Source organism: Ovis aries, chromosome 12 (assembly GCF_016772045.2).
Source record: "Ovis aries strain OAR_USU_Benz2616 breed Rambouillet chromosome 12, ARS-UI_Ramb_v3.0, whole genome shotgun sequence".
NCBI lineage: Eukaryota > Metazoa > Chordata > Mammalia > Artiodactyla > Bovidae > Ovis > Ovis aries.
Genome location: NC_056065.1, coordinates 78,946,949 through 78,966,745, shown reverse-complemented (window position 1 = coordinate 78,966,745; position 19,797 = coordinate 78,946,949). Strand labels below are relative to the sequence as shown.

The window sequence follows — 19,797 nt, the reverse complement described above, 5'->3', positions numbered from 1 at the left end:
CCTGGGCTGGAACACTCACGGCTGGCTACCCAGCTGTGTCACTCACGAGGGCACGCTGAAAAGCTGGGGTGATGGCTGGCCATGTGGCTTTAATGAGGCAATGTGGCCAGGGGCTTGGTGTGGTCACCGCACACAGCACGGCCTGAGCCTATGGAGGGGGAGGCAGCAGCTTGTGTGTGTGTGTCTGTCTGTCTGTGTGTCTGTGTATCTGTGTGTGTGTGTCTATGTGTATCTGTGTGTCTGTCTGTCTGTGTGTGTGTGTCTGCCTGTGTGTGTCTGTGTCTGTGTGTCTGTCTGTGTCTGTGTGTCTGTGTGTGTCCATGTCTCTGTGTGTGTCCATGTCTGTCTATGTCTGTGTGTCTGTGTGTGTCCATGTCTGTCTATGTCTGTGTGTCTGTGTGTGTCCATGTCTGTCTGTGTGTGTCCATGTCTGTCTGTGTCTGTGTGTCTGTGTGTGTCCATGTCTGTGTGTGTGTGTGTGTCTGTGTGTGTCCATGTCTGTCTGTGTGTGTGTGTCTGTGTGTGTCCATGTCTGTCTGTGTGTGTCCATGTCTGTCTGTGTCTGTGTGTCTGTGTGTGTCCATGTCTGTCTGTCTGTGTGTGTCTGTGTGTGTCCATGTCTGTCTGTCTGTGTGTGTGTCTGTGTGTGTCCATGTCTGTCTGTGTCTGTGTCCATGTCTCTGTGTGTCTCTGTGTGTCCGTGTGTGTGTGTGTGTGTGTGTGTGTGTGTGTGTGTGTGTGTGTTGGAGCAGCAGGAGCAGACAGATGGGCGTGCTCCTCCCAGGGATGGGGTTGGTGCTGGAACAGCAGGTGTGTCTCAGCTCCCAAGCCCGCTCCGACAGGGCCCAGGCTGTGGGGTGGCTTCCTTCCCCTGGGGCTGTGCCTGCGGGGCGGCTCTGGACAGGGCAGGAGGAGACAGACATAGCAGCCTCCTCCCCCCTCCCTCCCCCCAGGGAGCTCTCTCAGCTCTGCTCTCGGGAGGGTGTTCCTCTGCTGGGCTGCTGTGACCAGCATCGTGGTTGGGGGCCTAAACGCACAGCTTCATCCCTCCCAGTCCCGGCGGCTGGAGGCCAGAGATGAGGTGCAGGCAGGGCTGGCGTCCTTGGAGCCTGTCTCCATGCCTTGCAGGCATTGCCTCCCCCTCCTGTGGTCGCCCCTCTGTGTGTCTGTGTCCTGACCTCCTATAAGGACACCGGTCACAGGGATTGGGGGCCCCCAGGGACTTCATTTTAACTCAATCATCTCTTTTGTGCATGCGTGCTAAGTCGCTTCAGCTGTGCCCGCCAGGCTCCTCTGTCCATGGGATTCTCCCGGCAAGAATACTAGAGTGGGTAGCCATGCCCTCCTCCTGGGGATCTTCCCAATCCAGGGGTTGAACCCATGTCTTTTAAACCTCCTGCATCTGCAGGCGGGTTCTTGGCCACTAGCACCACCTGGGAAGCCCTGATCATCTCTTAAAGCCCCTCATTTCCAAATGCAGTCCCCTTCTGAGGTCCTGGAGTTACGTATGTGTTCGTGTCTGGGGACACTATACAGGCCACATGGGGAACGTGCCCCCAGCGTGAATGTGGGGGAAGCCAAGGGTCCAGGGTGCGTCTTGGGCCTGTGACGGGTGCAGGGTGAGGGCTGGGAGCCCTTGAGGCTCTTGTGAGGTGCAGATGCTGGGAGGGCAGTGATGGGGGTCCCCATGGCCCCAGGGCGGGAAGGGTGACCCCAGGCCTCGCTGCCCATCCTCAGGGGCTGCAGGTGGCACAGAAGGAGGCACAGATCCGGCTGCTGGAGGGGCGGCTGCGGCAGACAGACATAGCAGGCTCCTCCCAGAACCACGTGCTCCTGGACGCCCTGCGGGAGAAGGCTGAGGCCCATCCCGAGTTGCAGGCCCTCATCCACAACGTGCAGCAGGGTACGGGCCCCCTGGGGCCCCAGACATCCAGGGCTCCCTCACTCCCACCCCGGAGACCCTCGCTTCCCCAGCTCCCCAGAAGCCCCAGTCTGACCCGAGGAACGGTGGGAGGGAGGCCGCCCTCCCCGCACTCCATTGGTTGGGGTCTCACCCCCGGCTCCCTCGTCCCCACAGAGAATGGCTATGCCAGCACAGATGAGGAGGTGTCCGAGTTCTCTGAGGGGAGGTGAGTTTCCAAGTCGAGAGGGGGCACGTGCCCTGGGCTGGGCCGAGGGCTGACCCGGGGCCTGGGGGCTCCTGGGGACCCATGAGTCTAAGTCCCAGGGAGCCAGAATCCCAGCTGTCAGCACCCTGACCCTCGTTGGCTTCTCCCTTAGCTTCTCCCAGTCGTTCACCATGAAAGGCTCCACCAGCCACGATGACTTCAAGTTCAAGGTGAGCCCCACTGGCAGGCAGACAGGCTGCTCCCCACAGCCTGGTCCCCGCCTTCCTGTGGCACGGCCCCCACCCCCAGCCCCCACCTAGTACTGCCTCCAGCTGGGGTATGGGGGCCAAGAATAGTCTCAGCTGGAACGGGGGGCGGGGGGTACCCGGGTTTGTAACCTGTGACAGCCCCTTCTTTCTGAAGGGGGTGGAGTGACGTCACCACAGCCCAAGGCCCCGCCTTCAGAAATCCCCCTCTTCCTCACCAAACTGCCTCCAGCTCTGATCAGAGCCTCGCCCCGGATGTCCACTCACTGTGCACACAGGTCTGAAGTCAGGGAGTAGTTTCTAGGCTAGACTGAACCCCCAGTGGGACACGTTAGAGAGGGAAGGCAGAGTGCTGGGACTCGGGAGCAGAGATGCGAGCGCAGCCTCTGGGTGCACCGAGAAGCTGGGGACACCGGTCCACCTGGGCAGTTCTGCTTGCCAAGTCTAGGGTGGGAAGGGCATTCCTGTTCGTTCGGCTTCTCCAGACGCCCTGGGAGACCTGCCTGGGAGAAGTCTGCCGGGCCCTTCCGTCCACTCCTCTGCCTCTGGGTGGCAGCACCATCTGCCCTGTGGAATTCTCCCTCCTCCCCCTCTCCTGCACCATCATGTCGGGGCAGGTGGGTCCACCCAACCCTTCCTGTCACAGGGCGAGCCCAAGCTGTCCGCCCAGATGAAGGCTGTGTCGGCTGAGTGCCTGGGCCCCCCGCTGGACGTCTCCACCAAGAACATCACCAAGTCCCTGGCCTCCCTCGTGGAGATCAAAGAGGACGGCGTGGGCTTCTCGGTCCGAGACCCCTACTACCGAGACAAGGTCTCGCGGACCATCAGCCTGCCCACCAGAGGGAGCACTTTGTAAGGGGGATCGAGTGGTGGGAGGCGGGGGCTGGGGGCCAGCGCTGGGAGGTGGGTTCGGGCCTCACTGGGCCCTGTGTTCCAGCCCCCGACAGTCTCGCGGTGCGGAGACGTCCCCTCTGACCCGGAGGAAGTCCTACGACCGAGGGCAGCCCGTCAGGTGAGGACATGCACTCACCCTGCAGCAGGGTCCAGTCCCCTCGCATACACTTTCGTCAGCCCCGCCCCCGCCGTGGTCCCTTCCCCGCTTTGCCGGCTGCAGCTCAGGAAATAACCTCCGTGAGCGCCTGAGGTGGTGGCCAAGGCCAAGGCTGAAAACTGCTGACTGCCGTGAGCTCGGTGTGGACGGCTTCGCAGGAGCCTGGACTGGTCTCGGGACCAGTATGCCTCAGCCCCTCTCAGGGCCGTGGGTCCTTGGGAGGCCTCAGAGGTCTTGTCCTGTGGGGAGAGCGTGAGAGAGTAAGGACAGTCCAGGAAGGGGAAGGGGCACAGGACAGTGGAGGGTCCTCAACTGCTCAGCCACTCCTGGGGCCCCTGGGGCTTCTGCAGGTCGCTGGATGCTTCTCTGAGATGTTTGGCGGCCTCCGCAGTCACTTGTGAAGCAGTGGAGGGCAGGGCGACTTCGTGCACCTGCCTTGAGGGGAGGAAGATGTGCTCCAGCCCCTCCTCCGCACCCCCTAACCCGTGGCCTTTGGTGGGAGGAGTTGCGGGACATCCGTGCACCTGGGGGACCCCAGAAACCATCCCGCCCCTGTGACAGGGTCAACACACTGGAGCCGCCGCGGGGTGGGGTGGGGGGTGCAGGCTGGACTCTGCAGAGGGAGGGAGGATGGGCCACACCCGAGGACCACCTTCCAAAGAGAGAGGCCTTGGGTGTCATGTCGTCACCTCACTGTGCAGCTGACTTAGTGATTCCCAAGCCACTGTTCCCACAAAGTACAGGGCGGAGTACTTGAGGCCGTCAGGTCACAGCATTTCCATCACCCTAGCATGTGAGTTTCTGCTGAAAGACACTTTATCTAATATATACCACTGACTCATTTTCCCTGGGTCGGGAAGATCCTCTGGAGAAGGCAATGGCAATCCACTCCAGTACTCTTGCCTGCAAAATCCCTATGGACAGAGGCACCTGGTAGGCTACAGTCCACGGGGTTGCAAAGACTCGGACACGACTGAGCAACTAAACTTTCATTAGCCCTGACCTCGGGGCCAGCAGCCCTCTATAGAGCTCATGACTGAAGGAAAGTTCATCTAACGGGCTTTCTCTATCAGTCGCGCCCCAGCTTCCTTGAACTCCGCACACCAGACTGCCCTGCAGCAGCTTTGGGGCCATTTAAGTCAGTGACATCACCAGCAAGAGCACAGAAATATGAAAAGTATGCCATGACATACACTTTGGAAAGGACACGTGTGTGCAGGGTGAGGAGGGCGGGGCCGCCTCTTTGGGGACATGTGCGCTTGGAGCCTCACGTCTGCAAATGATGGGGGAAGTCCGCAGATCTTGTTTGGGGCTGACACACGCGCCGTGATAAGCAAGGGATTCCCAGACTCGGAACCAGGTGGCTACCAGGCGGAAGGGGGGGCCCACGGGCAACGGTGCGGGTCCTGACGGCGGTACTCTGTCCTACTCGCCTGCCAGGTCCGCAGACGTGGGGTTCACGCCCCCCTCATCCCCTCCCACCCGGCCCCGCAACGACCGAAATGTCTTCTCTCGTCTCACCAGTAACCAGAGCCAAGGGTCCGCGCTGGACAAGTAAGGGCAGGGGCGGGGAGAGGAGTCGGAGGGGCGGGGTGGGGGGCGGGGAGGAGTTTGCGGGTGGGGTGGGGGCGGAGCCGGAGGCAGAGCCAGGAGTCGGGTGGCGGGGCGGGGCCAAGATTCCGAGGGCCGGCCGGGGGCGGGGCGGGGCCGGGGCGGGGCGAGGAGTCCGGGGCCGGGCCGGGGCGGGGCGAAGAGCCTGGGGGCGGGGCGGGGCGGGGCGATGAGTCGGGCGGGGTGGGGCGATGAGTCGGGGCGGGGCAGCGGGGCGGGGCGGGGCTCTGCAGGTGGGCCCTCGCCACGCGCGCGCGGGCAGCAAGAGATCCTGCACACACCGTGCTGGCCCCACTCCATGCTGAACGTGGGCCCCTCCCGTCCCCAAGTGTTCGGGGGCCGCCGGAGAAGGCAGGAAGGAGGCCATGGGGCTGTGGCCGTGCACCCCGGGGGCCTCCCCAGAACTGCTCGCCTGTCCCTTGTGCCTCTGATTCTTCTGAGGCTCCTTCCCCCAGCTTCAGTCGTGCCCCCTCCCCAGCGCTCATGCTCAGGGCCCCTTGGGGACTGTCCCCACAGAAGGAGACCCTGTTACAGTCACACGGAGGGGTCAGTGCCCGCTGCTGACCGCCCCTGCTGGACGCTCACCTTCCAGTGTGATGGCCCCTAAGCTGCAGCCTGCTTGCACACACGCGACTCCACTAGCTGCGAGCCAGCCGTGAGGACTGTCTTCCTTGTATTATAAAGAGGAGATGAGGCTCACAGAGGTCAAGCTGGGCCCAGACCTGGGGCCTCTTGACATGTGGGGATCTGCCTTGGGGAAGGGGGAGGCCTGGACCTCCCCTGCTCTCCTCTGTGCCCCCAACACTCCCAGGAACCATCCCCCCCAACTCTGCAGCCCCAGTGGGCTCCTCTTGGCTCCTCTATCCTCTTAGATGGTGCGGGGGGCTGCTGTCCTCTGGGGGAGCCCAGGCTACCAAGTGCTAGTCCTTGCCTGCATCCACACTTCCCCACAGAAATGCCCCTTCCTGGGTCAAAATACTGCTCCTCCCTTGACCCACTTTGTCTCCCCTTGTGGAAGGAAGGCACCAGCACGCCAGCCAGGGTGCCCCCTACATACCAGACAGGGTGTCTCCCTGCCACAACAGTCAGGGCACCCCCCCAACACAAACCAGGGAGCTGCACACACCAACCAGGATGCCCCTGTGCCAACCAGAGCACCCTCACACCCAGCAGAGTGCCACCCACACCAACCAGGGTGCCACTCACACCAGTCAGTTTGACCCCACATAACAGCCAGGGCACCCCTACAGGAGTCAGAGAATTGCACATACCAGCCAGGGTGCCCTTGCCAGTGAGGTGTCCCCCACATACCAGCCAGGGTGCCCCCACACCAGCCAGTGCGCCCCCCCACATAACAGCCAGGGCACCCCCACATGAGTCAAGGAGCTGCACATACCATCTAGGGTGCCCCCCCACCAGCCAGGTGCCCCCTCACCAGCCAGACACCTCCACATCATCCAGGGCAGGAAGCCTCTAAGCCTTGACAGTCACAGTTCCTTTTCAGCAGCTCTGGGTGGACCTGGCATCCCAGCCCTGTCCTGTCCTGTCTGGTGGCTCTGGTGTCAGGCCCACATATGTACAGAGCCAGCTCCTGGGCGTCCAGGCTCCCGGGGACAGCGAGTTTGGGGGTCAGCAGGTCCCTGCTAGGAGAGGGCAGCTCCTGGGCAGGGTGAGAGCAGTCACCGCGTTGCTCCAGGGGGCAAGGGGCCCCCAGCTTGTGAGGCAGCCAAGAGCCTGGGACCAGCAAGGCCTGTCTCCCCCGAGGCCCCTCCCTACCCCCACCCTATTAGCTGGGGGCACCCCCGGCCCCCAGGCCGGCCCCCTCCCCGCTGCCCTCAGCAACCCCTCTCCTCTCCTCCCGCCCCCCTCGGAGAATAACCGCCCTCTGACCGCCCCACGCTGCTGCCGCTCGCTCCCTCGTGTGTGTCCCCTCCCCCCTAATCCAGCTAATTTTCTGCCCCCAGGTCTGATGACAGCGACTCCTCTTTGTCGGAGGTCCTGAGGTACACACAGCATGGCTCTCACTGCTCCCTCTCCCCCTCAACACCCTAGCCTCAGCATGCGGCCCCTCCCCACCGTGACTCCCCCAGACCCCCTCGTGCCTTCTCACCCCGGCTCCTCCCTCGTGGGTGCTTCATGGCCTCTGACTGTGCCAGGCTGGAGCTGGGGGCTCGGGGAGGGTGTGGCTGCTGGCGCCTTGTCACTGGGTGGGAGGGGTAGGCACGGGAGCCTGAGGCACCAGACCCGCCGAGAAAGGCCTGGTGGTGCTAGAGGGGTCGGACCTTATCCGCTGGGTCAGGGGCTTGCTCGTGACCTTGGCCCTGAGCCAAGAGTGCCCCTGACCACGTCTCCTGGCCCAAGGACCAGGCATACCAGGAGACTGTCCCCCAGCCAGCCCTATGAAGCCCCCCATGGCAGAGCAGGTCCCTGGACCCGGTGGGCCTGAGGCCCCTGCTGGGAAAGGCCCCCCCCCCAGGGCTGAGGCTCCCCTATACCTCCCACCTGGGGGCACGCTTCTGTAACCCGCCCCCCAGAACTCTCTCTCGGAAGGAGGGCTATGCTTCAGCTGTGTGGTCTTCCCGTAAGCTGGCTGCCTGGGGCTCCTTCCGGGGCCATGCAGCTGGGCCAAAACGGAAGCAGCGAGCGGGGGTGGGTGAAGTGGGGGGCTGTGCATGTGTGTGTGACGCCTAGGATGGCCAGGCCCTGGCTGACCGCTGTCCTCGGGGTGGGCTGGCAGAGTCTGGGGCTTTGTCAGCAGCTGCAGGCAGGGCAGGACGTGGGTCCTGTCGGATGCTCTCGGCCACAGCGTCCCCGTCACGGTGGCGCTCTCTTTGGAGAGGACAGATGTGCTTTCAGACGTGCACGTGCTTGGGCCGGGGGCCTGTTCCCGGAGACCCCCGCTGAGAACAAGCTCTTCCTCCTCAGGGCCTCCGGAGGCTGGCGTGTAGCCGGATCCCTGGGCCCACTCAGGACAGGCCTCCCCCGTTGGCTCGCGGGCAGGCAGGGCCACTCCAGCCCAGTGTAGCTACTCGCAGAGGGGCCAGGGCGTCCTTCCCATGGCGCTGAGCAGGCTACGTAAATGGCAGTCACTGGCCTGATCATGCCGGTCCCACCAGGCGTGTGCGCACGCCTGCACACATGTCCATCTCTACAAGGGCCAGAGAGCCTGTGCACCCCCCGCCTGCACACCCCCCACCCTCCCTGGGGTCACTGAGGTGGCGGAGGAGCCCCCCCAGCTCTGGGGCCTCTCCCACCCGGCTCCGGCCTGGAGGTGTCTGTGCCTCGGGTTCTGGGTCAGGCAGGGTCACAGGGGCCTCCCCGCGGGCAGGGCCCCGCTGTTGTGACCCCTGGCCAAGCCCGGCTGGTCTGGCTCCCCGGGCGTGTTCAGCACGGCAACTGAGAAGCCGCACCACACGTCCTTGCCTTCGTGGCTCTCGGACTCCGGGGGCAGTACCTGAGGCCCCAGAGCCCCTGCGCGTGCCCTGTACCCAGGAGCCTCGCTCGGCCTGGCCGCAGCCCCGGGCTGACGGGCACCTCTCTCCCTCTCTCCCGGGAAGGGGCATCATCACCCCGGTCGGAGGAGCCAAGGGCGCCAGGACGGCCCCGCTGCAGTGCGTCTCCATGGCTGAGGGCCACACCAAGCCTGTGCTCTGTGTGGACGCCACAGATGAGCTGCTCTTCACGGGCTCCAAAGGTGGGTGGGACCCAGGCTGGCCCCGTGGGCTCAGGGTCTCCCAGCTGCCTGCTCCCTCCGCCCGAGACCGCAGCCAAGGAGATGAGAACCTGCTCCTGTCGGGGCTCAGGGCTCCCCCACCCCAGGCCTCCCCTCCTAGCTGGCCCTGGGGGCTCCACCCATACCTGCCTCCTGAACGCCCGGAAGCGTGTCATCATTCACGTCTGCACCCTCCTCCACACCCGCCCCGGCACTTGGGGCCCCACGTTTCCCATGGTGACTGTCCCAGCAACAGAAGAGGCTGCCTGCCAGCAGCTGTGTTATACCCACAGACCTGCATGGCAGGAGGAGAGCTGCGAGTCTAGGTGAGGCGGCTGGGCCCGGGGTTTTTCCCGAGCTTCACTTGCCCCTGCTGGCTCACTGGCCAGTGGGTGGCACGTGGCGAGCTTTGCTGTAGGCCCGGCCCCTCCGCAGTGCCCGCTGGGCCCCTGTCAGGAGCAGGCATGAGCCCGTGTTGGCCCCGCAGACCGGGAGCGCCTCCTCTGGGTGTCTCTGGACACCTCTGCCAGCCTTGGCGGCCCTGTGGGGTGTGGGTATGTGACGCGGCGGTCCCCGCTTCCCCTTAGATCGCAGCTGTAAGATGTGGAACCTGGTAACGGGGCAGGAGATCGCGGCTCTGAAGGGTCACCCCAACAACGTGGTCTCCATCAAGTACTGCAGCCACTCGGGGCTCGTGTTCTCCGTGTCCGCCTCCTACATCAAGGTGTGGGACATCCGAGACTCGGCCAAGTGCGTCCGGACGCTCACGTGAGTTCCCCCCGCCGGGCTGTTGGGGCTGGGGTGGGAGCCAGGGCCCGGCCCGCCCGGCGGGCGCACCCCTGACCCCGCCTCTCTCCCTCGCACGCAGGTCCTCGGGCCAGGTGGTCTCGGGGGACGCCTGCGCGGCCGCATCCACCCGCACGGTGTCCAGCGGGCAGGGGGAGCACCAGATCAACCAGATCGCCCTCAGCCCCGCGGGCAGCATGCTCTACGCCGCCTCGGGGAACGCCGTCCGCATCTGGGAGCTCAGCAGGTGGGGGGCCCGGGGAGGGCGGGGGGCGGGCAGGTGACCCCCGGGTGGCAGGACCTCACTGCTCCCCCAGCCCCCAGGACCCTGGCCAGCGTGTTCACCCGGAGCCGACCCCTGTCCCACCCCAGGGTCCCCCCGCTTCATCCCCCCAAGCTGGGCATCTCCGCCCCTGCAGGCTCCAGCCCGTCGGCAAGCTGACTGGCCACATTGGCCCTGTGATGTGCCTGACGGTCACCCAGACTGCCAGCCAGCATGACCTGGTGGTGACCGGCTCCAAGGACCACTACGTTAAGGTACCGAGACGGCCTTGCCCTTGAAGCCGGGTTTGGGGAACGGGCCCTCTTCTGCTCTCTCCACCTTGGCCTTCCCCTCCGCTGCCTCGGGACTCAGTGAGAAACAGTGTGGCTCCTGGGGCTTTATACTGAACAGTCCCTCCCAGGGAGCAAGGTCTGTCCAGGAGGGAGATGGCAGCGTCATTTTGTAAATGATGGGAAAACCCGCAGGGCTGGGAGCAGGGTGACTGTCAGCCTGAGGAACACAAGAGCGCAGTCTGCACTGACGATCTTTGCTCCTTGGTTGCGTCGCTGCAAACAGGTTCAAAGTCAGAGGCTGAGAAGCAGAAGATAAACAGGGTAGAGGGCTCATGACGAATATTTCAAGTGCAAGTAGTACTATATTTATTTATTAAAAAGTAAAAGACCTTAATAGGAGACTCAACCCCCAGACTCATGCTGAGTCAGTCTCCCTGTCCCCAGTCCCCATCCTCTGGGAGCCCCTCTCCACCCTGAGTGCCGGCCTGGGGGACCTTGAGCTGGGCCCCTGGAGGCGGGGGGTGGGGGTGGCCCGGGACTCCCTCCAGCCCTTCCTCTGCAGATGTTCGAGTTGGGCGAAGGCGTGACGGGCACCATCGGGCCCACCCACAACTTCGAGCCCCCGCATTACGACGGCATCGAGTGTCTGGCTATCCAGGGGGATGTCCTGTTCAGTGGCTCCCGCGACAACGGCGTTAAGAAGTGGGACCTGGAGCACCAGGAGCTCGTGCAGGTGTTGAGGGCGGGAGAGGCTGGCCCTGGGGAGGGCTTGGGGCCCTTGCACCCAGAGCCAGAGCCCCCGACGCCTGCTGAGTCTATACCCTCTTCCCCTGCTGCCCCCAGCAACCTCTCCAGAGCCCCCACCCTCCTCAGGCAGCCCCTCTAAGGAAGGGTCTGCTCTCAGCCCCGTCTGACCAGTTACCCCCTTTTCTTCCGACCCTTCTGAGGTCGTGCGGGGCCTCTTCAGTGGTGCGGGGCCTCAGGTTTGAGCCCAGGAGAGAGGCTAAAGGACCCATCTCGGAACCCTGCAGAGCCTGGCTCCTGGGCCCTGAGATGCTGCCTGCCCCCAGCCCCCCAGGGGACTCTAGCATCCCTAGGACAGGGTCCCCACTCCCCACCCTTACGGCTCGCTCCTTCCCTAGCAAATCCCCACAGCACACAAGGACTGGGTGTGTGCCCTGGCCTTCATCCCGGGCCGCCCCATGCTTCTGAGCGCCTGCCGTGCGGGCGTCGTCAAGGTCTGGAACGTGGACAACTTTACGCCCATCGGCGAGATCAAAGGCCACGACAGCCCCATCAACGCCGTCTGCACCAACAGCAGGCACATTTTCACGGCCTCCAGGTGGGTGCCAGGCAGGGGGGCGCTCCACTCTCGCTCCCAGCCTCTCCCGGGCGGGCGGGCGGGCGGGCGGGCGTGGGCCCAGCCCCCAGTGCAGACCCCACAGCACCCCTGTCCCCTACCTTCCTTTCCAGGGCACCGCCTAGGGGTGGGGCTGGGCATGCTGGGCCCCAGCCAGGACTCCCCGCTTGACTCCCGTTCCTCAGCCCCTGGAGCACCCACCACCCGCCCCAGCGCTGGTCCCATCCAGGGCTGCCCAGGCCCCTGCCCCAGCGCTGGTCCCATCCAGGGCTGCCCAGGCCCCTGCCCCAGCGCTGGTCCCATCCAGGGATGCCCAACCCCGCCCCAGCACTGATCCCATCCAGGGATGCCCAGCCCTGTCCCGTGGGCAGCCGCTCAGACGGCCTCTTCTTTCTCCTTCCTGTTCCGACCTCGTCTCTTCTCTCCGCCTCCCCCTTCCTGCCCGACAGTGACTGCCGGGTAAAGTTGTGGAATTACGTCCCTGGACTCACCCCCTGCCTCCCGCGCCGAGTCCTGGCCATAAAGGGCCGCGCCACCACCATGCCCTGACCCCGCTCCCCTCCCCTCCCGTCTCCCCGTCCCTCATCTCCTCTCTCTCCTCCTCCCCTCTCTCCTCTTTCCTCTTTCTCCACTTCGATCTGAGCTGCTTCTTAACGGTATGAGATTGGTTTTCTCTAGCCCCATACCCTGCCTGCCCGAGATTGCCACGCCCGCCCCCCTTCCTTCCTTCTGAGCATGGACGGGGCACAGACCCCCAGGAGAGGGGTGCCAGGTGGCAGAGAGCAGAGGGGGGCCTTCAGGCCCGGACAGGACAGAACACAATAGCGACAAGAGCGCCTCCTGTTGGGCCGCGGTGGCTGCCCAACGCCCGCCCAGCGCCCGCCCCCCACCCCCCGCAGCCACCGTCGCCCTGGGTGACCCCTGGACCTGGGTCCCGGCCACACCTGGAGAGTTGGGGACTCCAGCCCGTCCTTCATGCGGGGCTGGCCGGCCAGGCCCACGGCAAGAATTGACCGCCCTCTCTCACTCTACCCAGTGACCTGACCGTGAAGTTCTGGAGCGCCCGGCGCCTGCCCAGCGGCCCCCACTAGCAGTGAGGTCAGAGGACGCCCACCCCTCGGCCCAGCAGCCTGGACACAGGAGGGGACAGAGGGTGGTGGCCGATGGGTGTGGCTCCTCCTGCCCCCCGCCCCCGCCTTCCCACGAGATACTGTCGCCCGCATCCACCAGCTCTTGGGCATAGGGCGGTCGGGGAGGAAATCAAGCTGTGAAGCCAAAGGGCGATTCCCCCGTTTCTCCCTCCTCCTGGCCCTGAATTCCATTGGCCAGCTGGCCACCCCCTTCTTCCAGCCTTGGCCAGGGGACTCCTGTCGGAGTGGTAAGGCGGCCCCTGCCAACCAGGCCTCCCCTCCACCCCCCGGCCCAGCCACTGCACCTGCCTCTGAGCCCAGAAAGACAGCCCTCAGGTAACCATGCACACCAGGTGCGGGCAGCTAGCCCTGCAGCTGACCTCTGCTCTTGGCCACCAGTGGCCGCTCCCCGCGGACCCCGGTGATTCCTTGGGTCCCTTTCTGACAGTCTCAGCGGAGCTGCTGGAAAGATTCCTTTGGGGAGACGGTCAGAATGCTTCAGTTATTTATGTTGTTTTTTTTTTTCACTTTTGCTGTTGCCTCCTGGAAAACTGACTTGAAGTTCCTCCCCACATGTTCGTTCCCGCAGCTGTCGGGGCCAGGATCCCAGCGCCCGGCAGGGCGGCCTCTCCGCCTGCTCTGCAGAGCAGGGCGGTGCCCCAGGGGGCTCTGCAGCCTGGGCCTGTCCCCACCTCAGTGGGGGGCTGCTCTCGGACCCCGCCCCCAGACACCGGGCGCCTCCGTGCCTTCCTCCGCGGGGCTGGGCGCCCACCCGCGCAACCTTACACCAGCCGCGCCCACAGGGGTCTCCTCGCTCGTGGGGCCTCCCTTCCATGGCCCCCACTCCCTGAGCCCCACGCGGGCCACACAGAAGCAGCTCGGAAGACCGTCCGCCAGGAAGGGGCTCAGCCCCCACCCCCGCTCATCCCCCCCAGCCTGGCAGCGCCCGGGCCTCCCCGCCCCGAGGGGCCAGCAGTAAGGCCGAGTCTGCTGAGCTGCTCTTTCCTGGGGGCTGGGCCCCCGCTCCTGAGATGCTCCTCTTCTTTCTCCTTTTCCATGCATTTTTCTAACGCTGACCTGGCCTTGTGCTTCCTGGCCTCAGTCTAGGGGGCCGGGAGCCCCAGCTCTGTCCAGAGAACACAGTGACCTTTGGGTCTTCAGGAGGCAGCCCTCGGCACCCCTCCCCACGCGGTCAGGGCCCGGCACTCGGGGAGGAGGGAAGGAGGACAGGGCCTTGCCCTGCTGCACAGAGCTGCCCCCCAGCTGAGAAAGCCGTCCCACTGTGAGCGGCCCCGGCTGGACTCGGGGCAGACGTCGGGCAGCAGTCGTACAGAGCTGGGGCAGCGCCTTCAGGACTGGAAGCCCCTCCTGCTGGGCCCCCCCGGGGCACTGGGAGCCCCATTCACCACTGAGAAGTGGACACTGAGAAGCCGCCCCTCCGTCTACCCGCTCAACAGAAAGCTCAACCTTGTGACCTGTACCCGAGAATACGCATGACTGTTTACAGACTGTAGAAATACAAAAGACTGGCTGCCCTCGCCTGGGGCCTGGACTGTGGCTGCAAGCCTGTCCTTGCTCGAGGGGGGCCCATTAGAGGTGCTCGTTGTCCCTGCCCGCCTATGTCCCGCTGTTGCCGACGAGTCCGCTACCTCATGGCGGGCTGGCTCTGCAGTCCTGGCGGGAAGCCCTGACTCCGGGGTTTTGGGAGCAGGAGGCCCCATGCCCCTCCCTGCACAAGCTTTCTAGGTGTGGAAGCACAAAGCAGTTGAGATGAGAGCACAAGGCAGGGCTGGCGGCTGGCGACCTGGGCAAGCCTGCCAGGAGGTTGCGCCCCGGGGGGCGCCAAAAAGGCCGGCTCCCACGGGGCTCAGGCACAGCCTGTCCCCCTCCCAGGGCTCATCCTGCACTGCTGCCCCTCTGAGCCATCCCAAGGCTTGAGGCCGGCCCTGCAGGCAGGCCGCATCGGAGGGCTGGAGCCCTGAGTGGCACCCTCTTCCCCCCATGTCCCGAATCTTTGAATGCCTGACCCCAGCCCTCCTGACAAGCTTGGGTCACCCCGCCCCCCACCCCAGGCCGAGCCCTGAAACAGCTTTAGCAGCTGGTCGGTGAGCTCTCTGAACGTGCCGTCTTCTGGCCTTCTCAGTCCAGTCCTGGGCCCAGACCTCGGCTTTCAGCATCCCCAGGCCAGCGTCTCTTCTGTCAGTGGGGCTGGCTCCTCTGAGGCGGCCAGAAGCCCCCAGGCACACCTGGCGTCACGTCCAGAGCTTGCCGGGGGAGGGAGGCTGAGAGCCGAGGCTGGCCCGCCCCGAGCCTCTGAGGCGGTCAGGGAGCCACCATTTGGGAAGGGCCGCCTGTGGGTCGGGGTGGGGAAGGGGGAGGTCTGGCCCTGCTTCCTGCCCGGGGATTGAAAGCACAAAGCGCTGGAGGGGCCTCCTTGTGCCGCCCAGCGGGGGAGGCACCCTAGGCGGCTGCTGTGAAGTCAGGGATTCCTGGCCTCTCCTGCCCTTCGCGGGGGTGGGGGGGGTGCCCAGGCTGCCGGCATCCTCTGAATTGGTCTGGGCCGGGTGCGGGCACACCCCCTGGTCTTTGAGCCTCGCCTCACCCGCAGTGCCGGAGCCTAGAGCTCCTTCCCACCAAAGTGGCCCAAAGCCAGCTCCTCGGTCCCTTTGCACCACCCCGCCCCCAGCAAAGGAAACAATGCCGAGCTCAGCTGGGCATGGCCTCCGGGCCAGGCTCAGGAGCCAGGGCTTGGCCCGTTCTCCCCGGGAGCCCTCCTCTCCTGCCTTCTGATGCACAGGCACAGAGCCCGCAGTAAAGTTCTCACTTCTGAAGCATCTTTGCTCTCCACCCCCGGGGCTCAGAGGGCACTCCGGCCCCCACAGCTCCCTGGTCCAGCCCTCTGAACACCTGTCCTGAGGGCCCTGCGGGGAGCCGAGGGTCAGAGAAGACCCCTGCCCTGCCCACCAGCTCTTTTCTAGCCATCCCGTGCCGGGGCGCAGGGCTGTGTTTGGCTCAGCTCCTCTGCTGGGTGGTCGCACAGGTGTATGTATGTTTTGTATGCTGGCCAATGACTGTACATAGTGTATGAAAGTTATTTAAGCTCATGCTGTACATTTCTGTTCCCAGACAGGATGTGAGTGTTCGAAGAAGCTGTCGTGAATAAAACTCGAGTGGCCATTGTCCGTGATGTAACACTGAGGGCCGCGGACATTGAGCGGGTGGTCATTCCCCAGCTTAGGGGGCGGGGGCCTGGCCTCTGGGCGGGGCCCAGCATGAGGGTCACCGCACATGTGGTGGGCTGAAGGCCCACCGAGGGAGCTGTAACCCCTCCCCAAGCCTCCCTGGACCCCCTCCTGGGACGGGCGTGGAGCTGGAGCGGGGCCGTGCGCTTCTGAACAGTGCCTGCTCCATTCCTGACACTGTTCCCGGCATCGTCCGTCAGACAGTCACGAACTGTGTGACGGGTGCTGTTGGCGCTTTCTGAAGCGAGAAGAGCCTCAGAGAGGAAGTGGCTTGCCGGCGTCCTGCTCTGAGGAGCCCGCAGGGCTGGCCTTCATCCTGTCCCTGGGGTGGAAGGTGACCCCACACTCGGACGGAACGATGAGACAAACGGTCAGGTTCGAGAACGGCTCCCTCGGGCTTGATGTTGGCCTCCAGATCAGGGCTTCTAAGTCTCGTCTTCCCTTTTCTTCCCTCGACTACCTTAAAGCGCCTCTGTGTAGGCACACTTAGGCTCAGCCGTGTCTGACTCTGCAACCCCATGGACTGCAGCCCGCCAGGCTCCTCTGTCCATGGGGATTCTCCAGGCAAGAATACTGGAATGGGTTGCCATTTCCTTCTCCAGGGGATCTTCTGACCTGGGGGTCAAATCCAAGTATCTTGCATCTCCTGCATTGGCAAGCAGATTCTTAACCACCGAGCCACCGGGCTCTGCCTCTAAGTCCCATTCAGTTAGTTCAGTCGCTCGGTTGTGTCTAACTCTTGGCGACCCCATGGGCTGCAGCATGCCAGGCCTCCCTGTCCATCACCAACTCCCAGAGTTCACTCACTCATGTCCATCCAGTCGGTGATGCCATCCAACCATCTCATCCTCTGTCATCCTCTTCTCCTCCCACCTTCAATCTTTCCCAGCCTCAGGGTCTTTTCAAATGAGTCAGTTCTTCGCATCAGGCGGCCAAAATACTGGAGTTTCAGCTTCAGCATCAGTCCTGCCAATGAATATTCAGGACTGATTTCCTTTAGGATGGACTGGTTGGATCTCCATGCAGTCCAAGGGACTCTCAAGAGTCTTCTCCAACACCACAGTTCAAAAGCATCAATTCTTCAGCACTCAGCTTTCTTTACAGTCCAACTCTCACATCCATACATGTCTACTGGAAAAATCATAGCTTTGACTAGACAACCTTCGTTGGCAAAGTAATATCTCTGCTTTTTAATATGCTGTCTAGGTTGGTCATAGCTTTTCTTCCAAGGAGCAAGCATCTTTTAAAAGCAGGAAGTCAAAAAAAAAAAAAAAAAAGTAGGAAGTCAAGAGTTACCAAGCCCCATTATTTTGAACTAAAAGCCCTATTTTTAACGTAAAGACATCTATGAGATGCCGAACAACCCTGTAACATGCTCATCACCCTGGAAGGCATAGTTGTTCCTTTAAAACTGAGGTGCCCCCGAGCCTAGAGCTCACCAGGTCCTGTCTGTTGCCAGGTTCCCCAGGCCTCTGTGATGCTCCTCTAGCCAGGACTCTCTACTTCAGAGTCCATGCCCACCCCCCTCCCCACCGCTGCCCTGCCCCTCCTCTGGGTATGGTTCTCTACTTTGTCAGGCTCAGCTCTAATGAAAACATTTCAATAACAGATTTATTGAGATGTAATTCCTGGACCACAAAGTTTACCCTCTTTGGGGGGAAGGGTACTGACTTCAGTTGGTTTCTGTCTGTATTCCCTCTCGGTGGCTTGCAGCCACAGATGCTGAGCAAACATTTAAAGAGTGAGCATGGGAACAAATGAAGAAAGAAAGAAGAGCAATCTTGGTGAGAGGCGTGAGGAGGAGATGGAACAAACCATCTAAACCTACCTTTCCCTTTTGAAAACCACACATTACCACACCAACCCCTACCACGCCAGGCGCACCGGCAGCGAGGCTAGGGCCTGTCAGCAGCTTCCGCACTCCCGGCTATCTCAAAGCTTTCCTTTCTGATGTTTGTATTAAGACAAGGGTGTCTCTCTGCTTTGTTTTGCAAATACAAATCCAAGCTGCGCTGTCAGCCTGTACAGGCCCTGCTGCTGAGCCAGACCCACAGCTGGTGATGGGCTGGTGGCGGGAGCGTGTGTCTGCAGGAGGCAAAGATACTGTGGTCAGAAAGAGGTCATCCCTGGGAGGCTTCTGGTCCTCAGGTGGAAGGGGCCTGGAAAGCAGGGGGGAATCCTGAGCCACTGATAGAGACGCATGCCCCCAGCCCTGGGGTGGGGGTCAGGTACGGAGCCTCCCCACCCTGGGGGGTAGCGCTGGCTCCTGGCTGGTTGATGGAGCCCCACCCAGGCCACCTCCCACCTGGTCTCCCCACAGACTGTTTTTCACGGAGGATCTGTCCTTGGGGACAGAGCCACTGACTGGCACGCGGGAGGCGGTGATTAGGCGTCGCCAGCTTCAGGACAACCAAGCGGGGTGTGGGCGGAACCAGAAGAGGCGGCCCCGGCGCTGCTGAACTTGTCAGAGGCCCGGAGCTGACTGCAGCCAGACGCTGGCCACAAAAGATGGTTTTTCCAAACTCACGTCTTCGAGATGTCAAGGCACTTAGGGGTGGGAGGCAGGAACAGCCAATTAAGTGATGGCCCTTTTCATTCATGTGGGATCCTTCTCTCCAGATTGTAAGAGCAACAACTGCTTGCTATAGAAAACTTGGGGAATAAGCGAGTCTCAAGAAGAGAAATTCTGGGTGGGATGTAAGTTACCAGGTGGTTTTCCCAGACAAGCGTCACCTCTCAAAATCTGATACAAGCCCAGCTAAAAAGGACCCGTCTGTCAATGCACGAGACGCGAGTTCAATCCCTGGGTTGAGAAGATCCCCTGGAGAAGGAAATGGCAACCCACTCCATAGTATTCTTACCTGGAGAATCCCATGGGCAGAGTCTGCAGCCTACGGCTCACGGGGTCACAAAGAGTCAGACGTGACTCGGCGACTAAGCACGAACACATTCATTGCCAGGGCTAAGTGGCATCTTAAAAAATCACTTTTTCCAACCCTCTCAACTTACAAATGAAGGGAAGTGAGGCCCAGAAGCCAACAGACTTGGTCCAGACCGCCCTGGGACAAGAGGGCCTTAGAGTCTGTTTCCTGCCCCACTGGTCTCTGCCCACGGGTCCCCTTCACTCGGCGTACCCAAGGCTAGGGGGCTGCTGGTCCCTGAAGCAGGTCCTATACCAGTGCGTGTGACCTGCTGATGGGTTTGAATAAGATCCGCCCTCCATCTCTGCTTGTCGCAAAGCAGTGACCTCAGAAGCGCTTTGGGACGGCTCATGCTCCCCGAGTCTTGTGGAGTTCCCCTCACACCTCCACCGGCAAGGGGTGCAGCTGGTAAGGCCCCAGTGCCAGCTGGTGGCAAAGGCCATGGGTGGAAGAGGCTTCTGGCCAGTGCCACGGTTAGTGCGGGCTTTAGCTCTGCCACTGAGGCTCTCATGTCAGAGACTCCAGCCGCTGCCCAGGCTCAGACAAGGTGGGGGAGCATCGTCACCGCTGAGAGGGAAGTGTGGGTGCTCTGCGTGTCCCCGGGGGCTCAGGCACAGGTCACAGAGGCCATGGTGTGCCTAGAGCTCTGTCCAGGGCCAGCTGACTGAGCTTGCGGGTAACAGGAGCAGCTCCGGCTCCTTGGCAGGAGCGGGCAGAGATGGTGGGAACAGCCAGGGACCCCGTGTGGACACAGAGCCGCTCCAGGGATGGTGGGATGGTCCCAGGCAGGGCCGGTTCCAGCAGGAGCAGCGGGATACGGCAGGCGCTCACCCGGCTGACCTCTCGGGTGGCAGGAGGAACAGGCTTTCAGGATCCAGGCCTGAGTGCTGTCACCAGGCCGGTCTGGCTGGGTCAAGGACAGCGGGGTGGGATTCTGTGGAGTCGCCCTGGGTCCGGAGCACAGTGTCCAGCTCTCTGACCTCCCAAGATGTTTCAGGAGCTGACTCACACCCTCCCATAAGCTGTCCTCCCGCTTAAATCAACCAGGGAGGCCG

At 62.9% G+C, this 19,797-nt stretch overlaps 1 protein-coding gene across 10 annotated transcripts in view; it reads left to right on the top strand.

The window, feature by feature from the left end:
• The window catches only part of KIF21B (kinesin family member 21B), a 42,746-nt gene extending 26,987 nt beyond the window's left edge, over positions 1-15,759 (top strand). Inside the window, exons 22-35 of one of the 10 annotated variants that reach the window (XM_027976011.2) lie at positions 1,738-1,903; positions 2,078-2,129; positions 2,281-2,338; positions 3,021-3,226; positions 3,312-3,386; positions 4,866-4,979; positions 7,001-7,039; positions 8,594-8,730; positions 9,336-9,516; positions 9,617-9,781; positions 9,954-10,071; positions 10,652-10,822; positions 11,232-11,431; positions 12,486-15,759. In XM_027976011.2, the coding sequence (XP_027831812.1) occupies positions 1,738-1,903; positions 2,078-2,129; positions 2,281-2,338; positions 3,021-3,226; positions 3,312-3,386; positions 4,866-4,979; positions 7,001-7,039; positions 8,594-8,730; positions 9,336-9,516; positions 9,617-9,781; positions 9,954-10,071; positions 10,652-10,822; positions 11,232-11,431; positions 12,486-12,540 (1,737 nt within the window). In that variant the 3' untranslated portion in view covers positions 12,541-15,759. The other 9 variants (XM_027976009.2, XM_027976012.2, XM_027976010.2 and 6 more) reach the window with 9 other exon arrangements.
• The last annotated feature ends 4,038 nt before the right edge of the window (positions 15,760-19,797 follow it).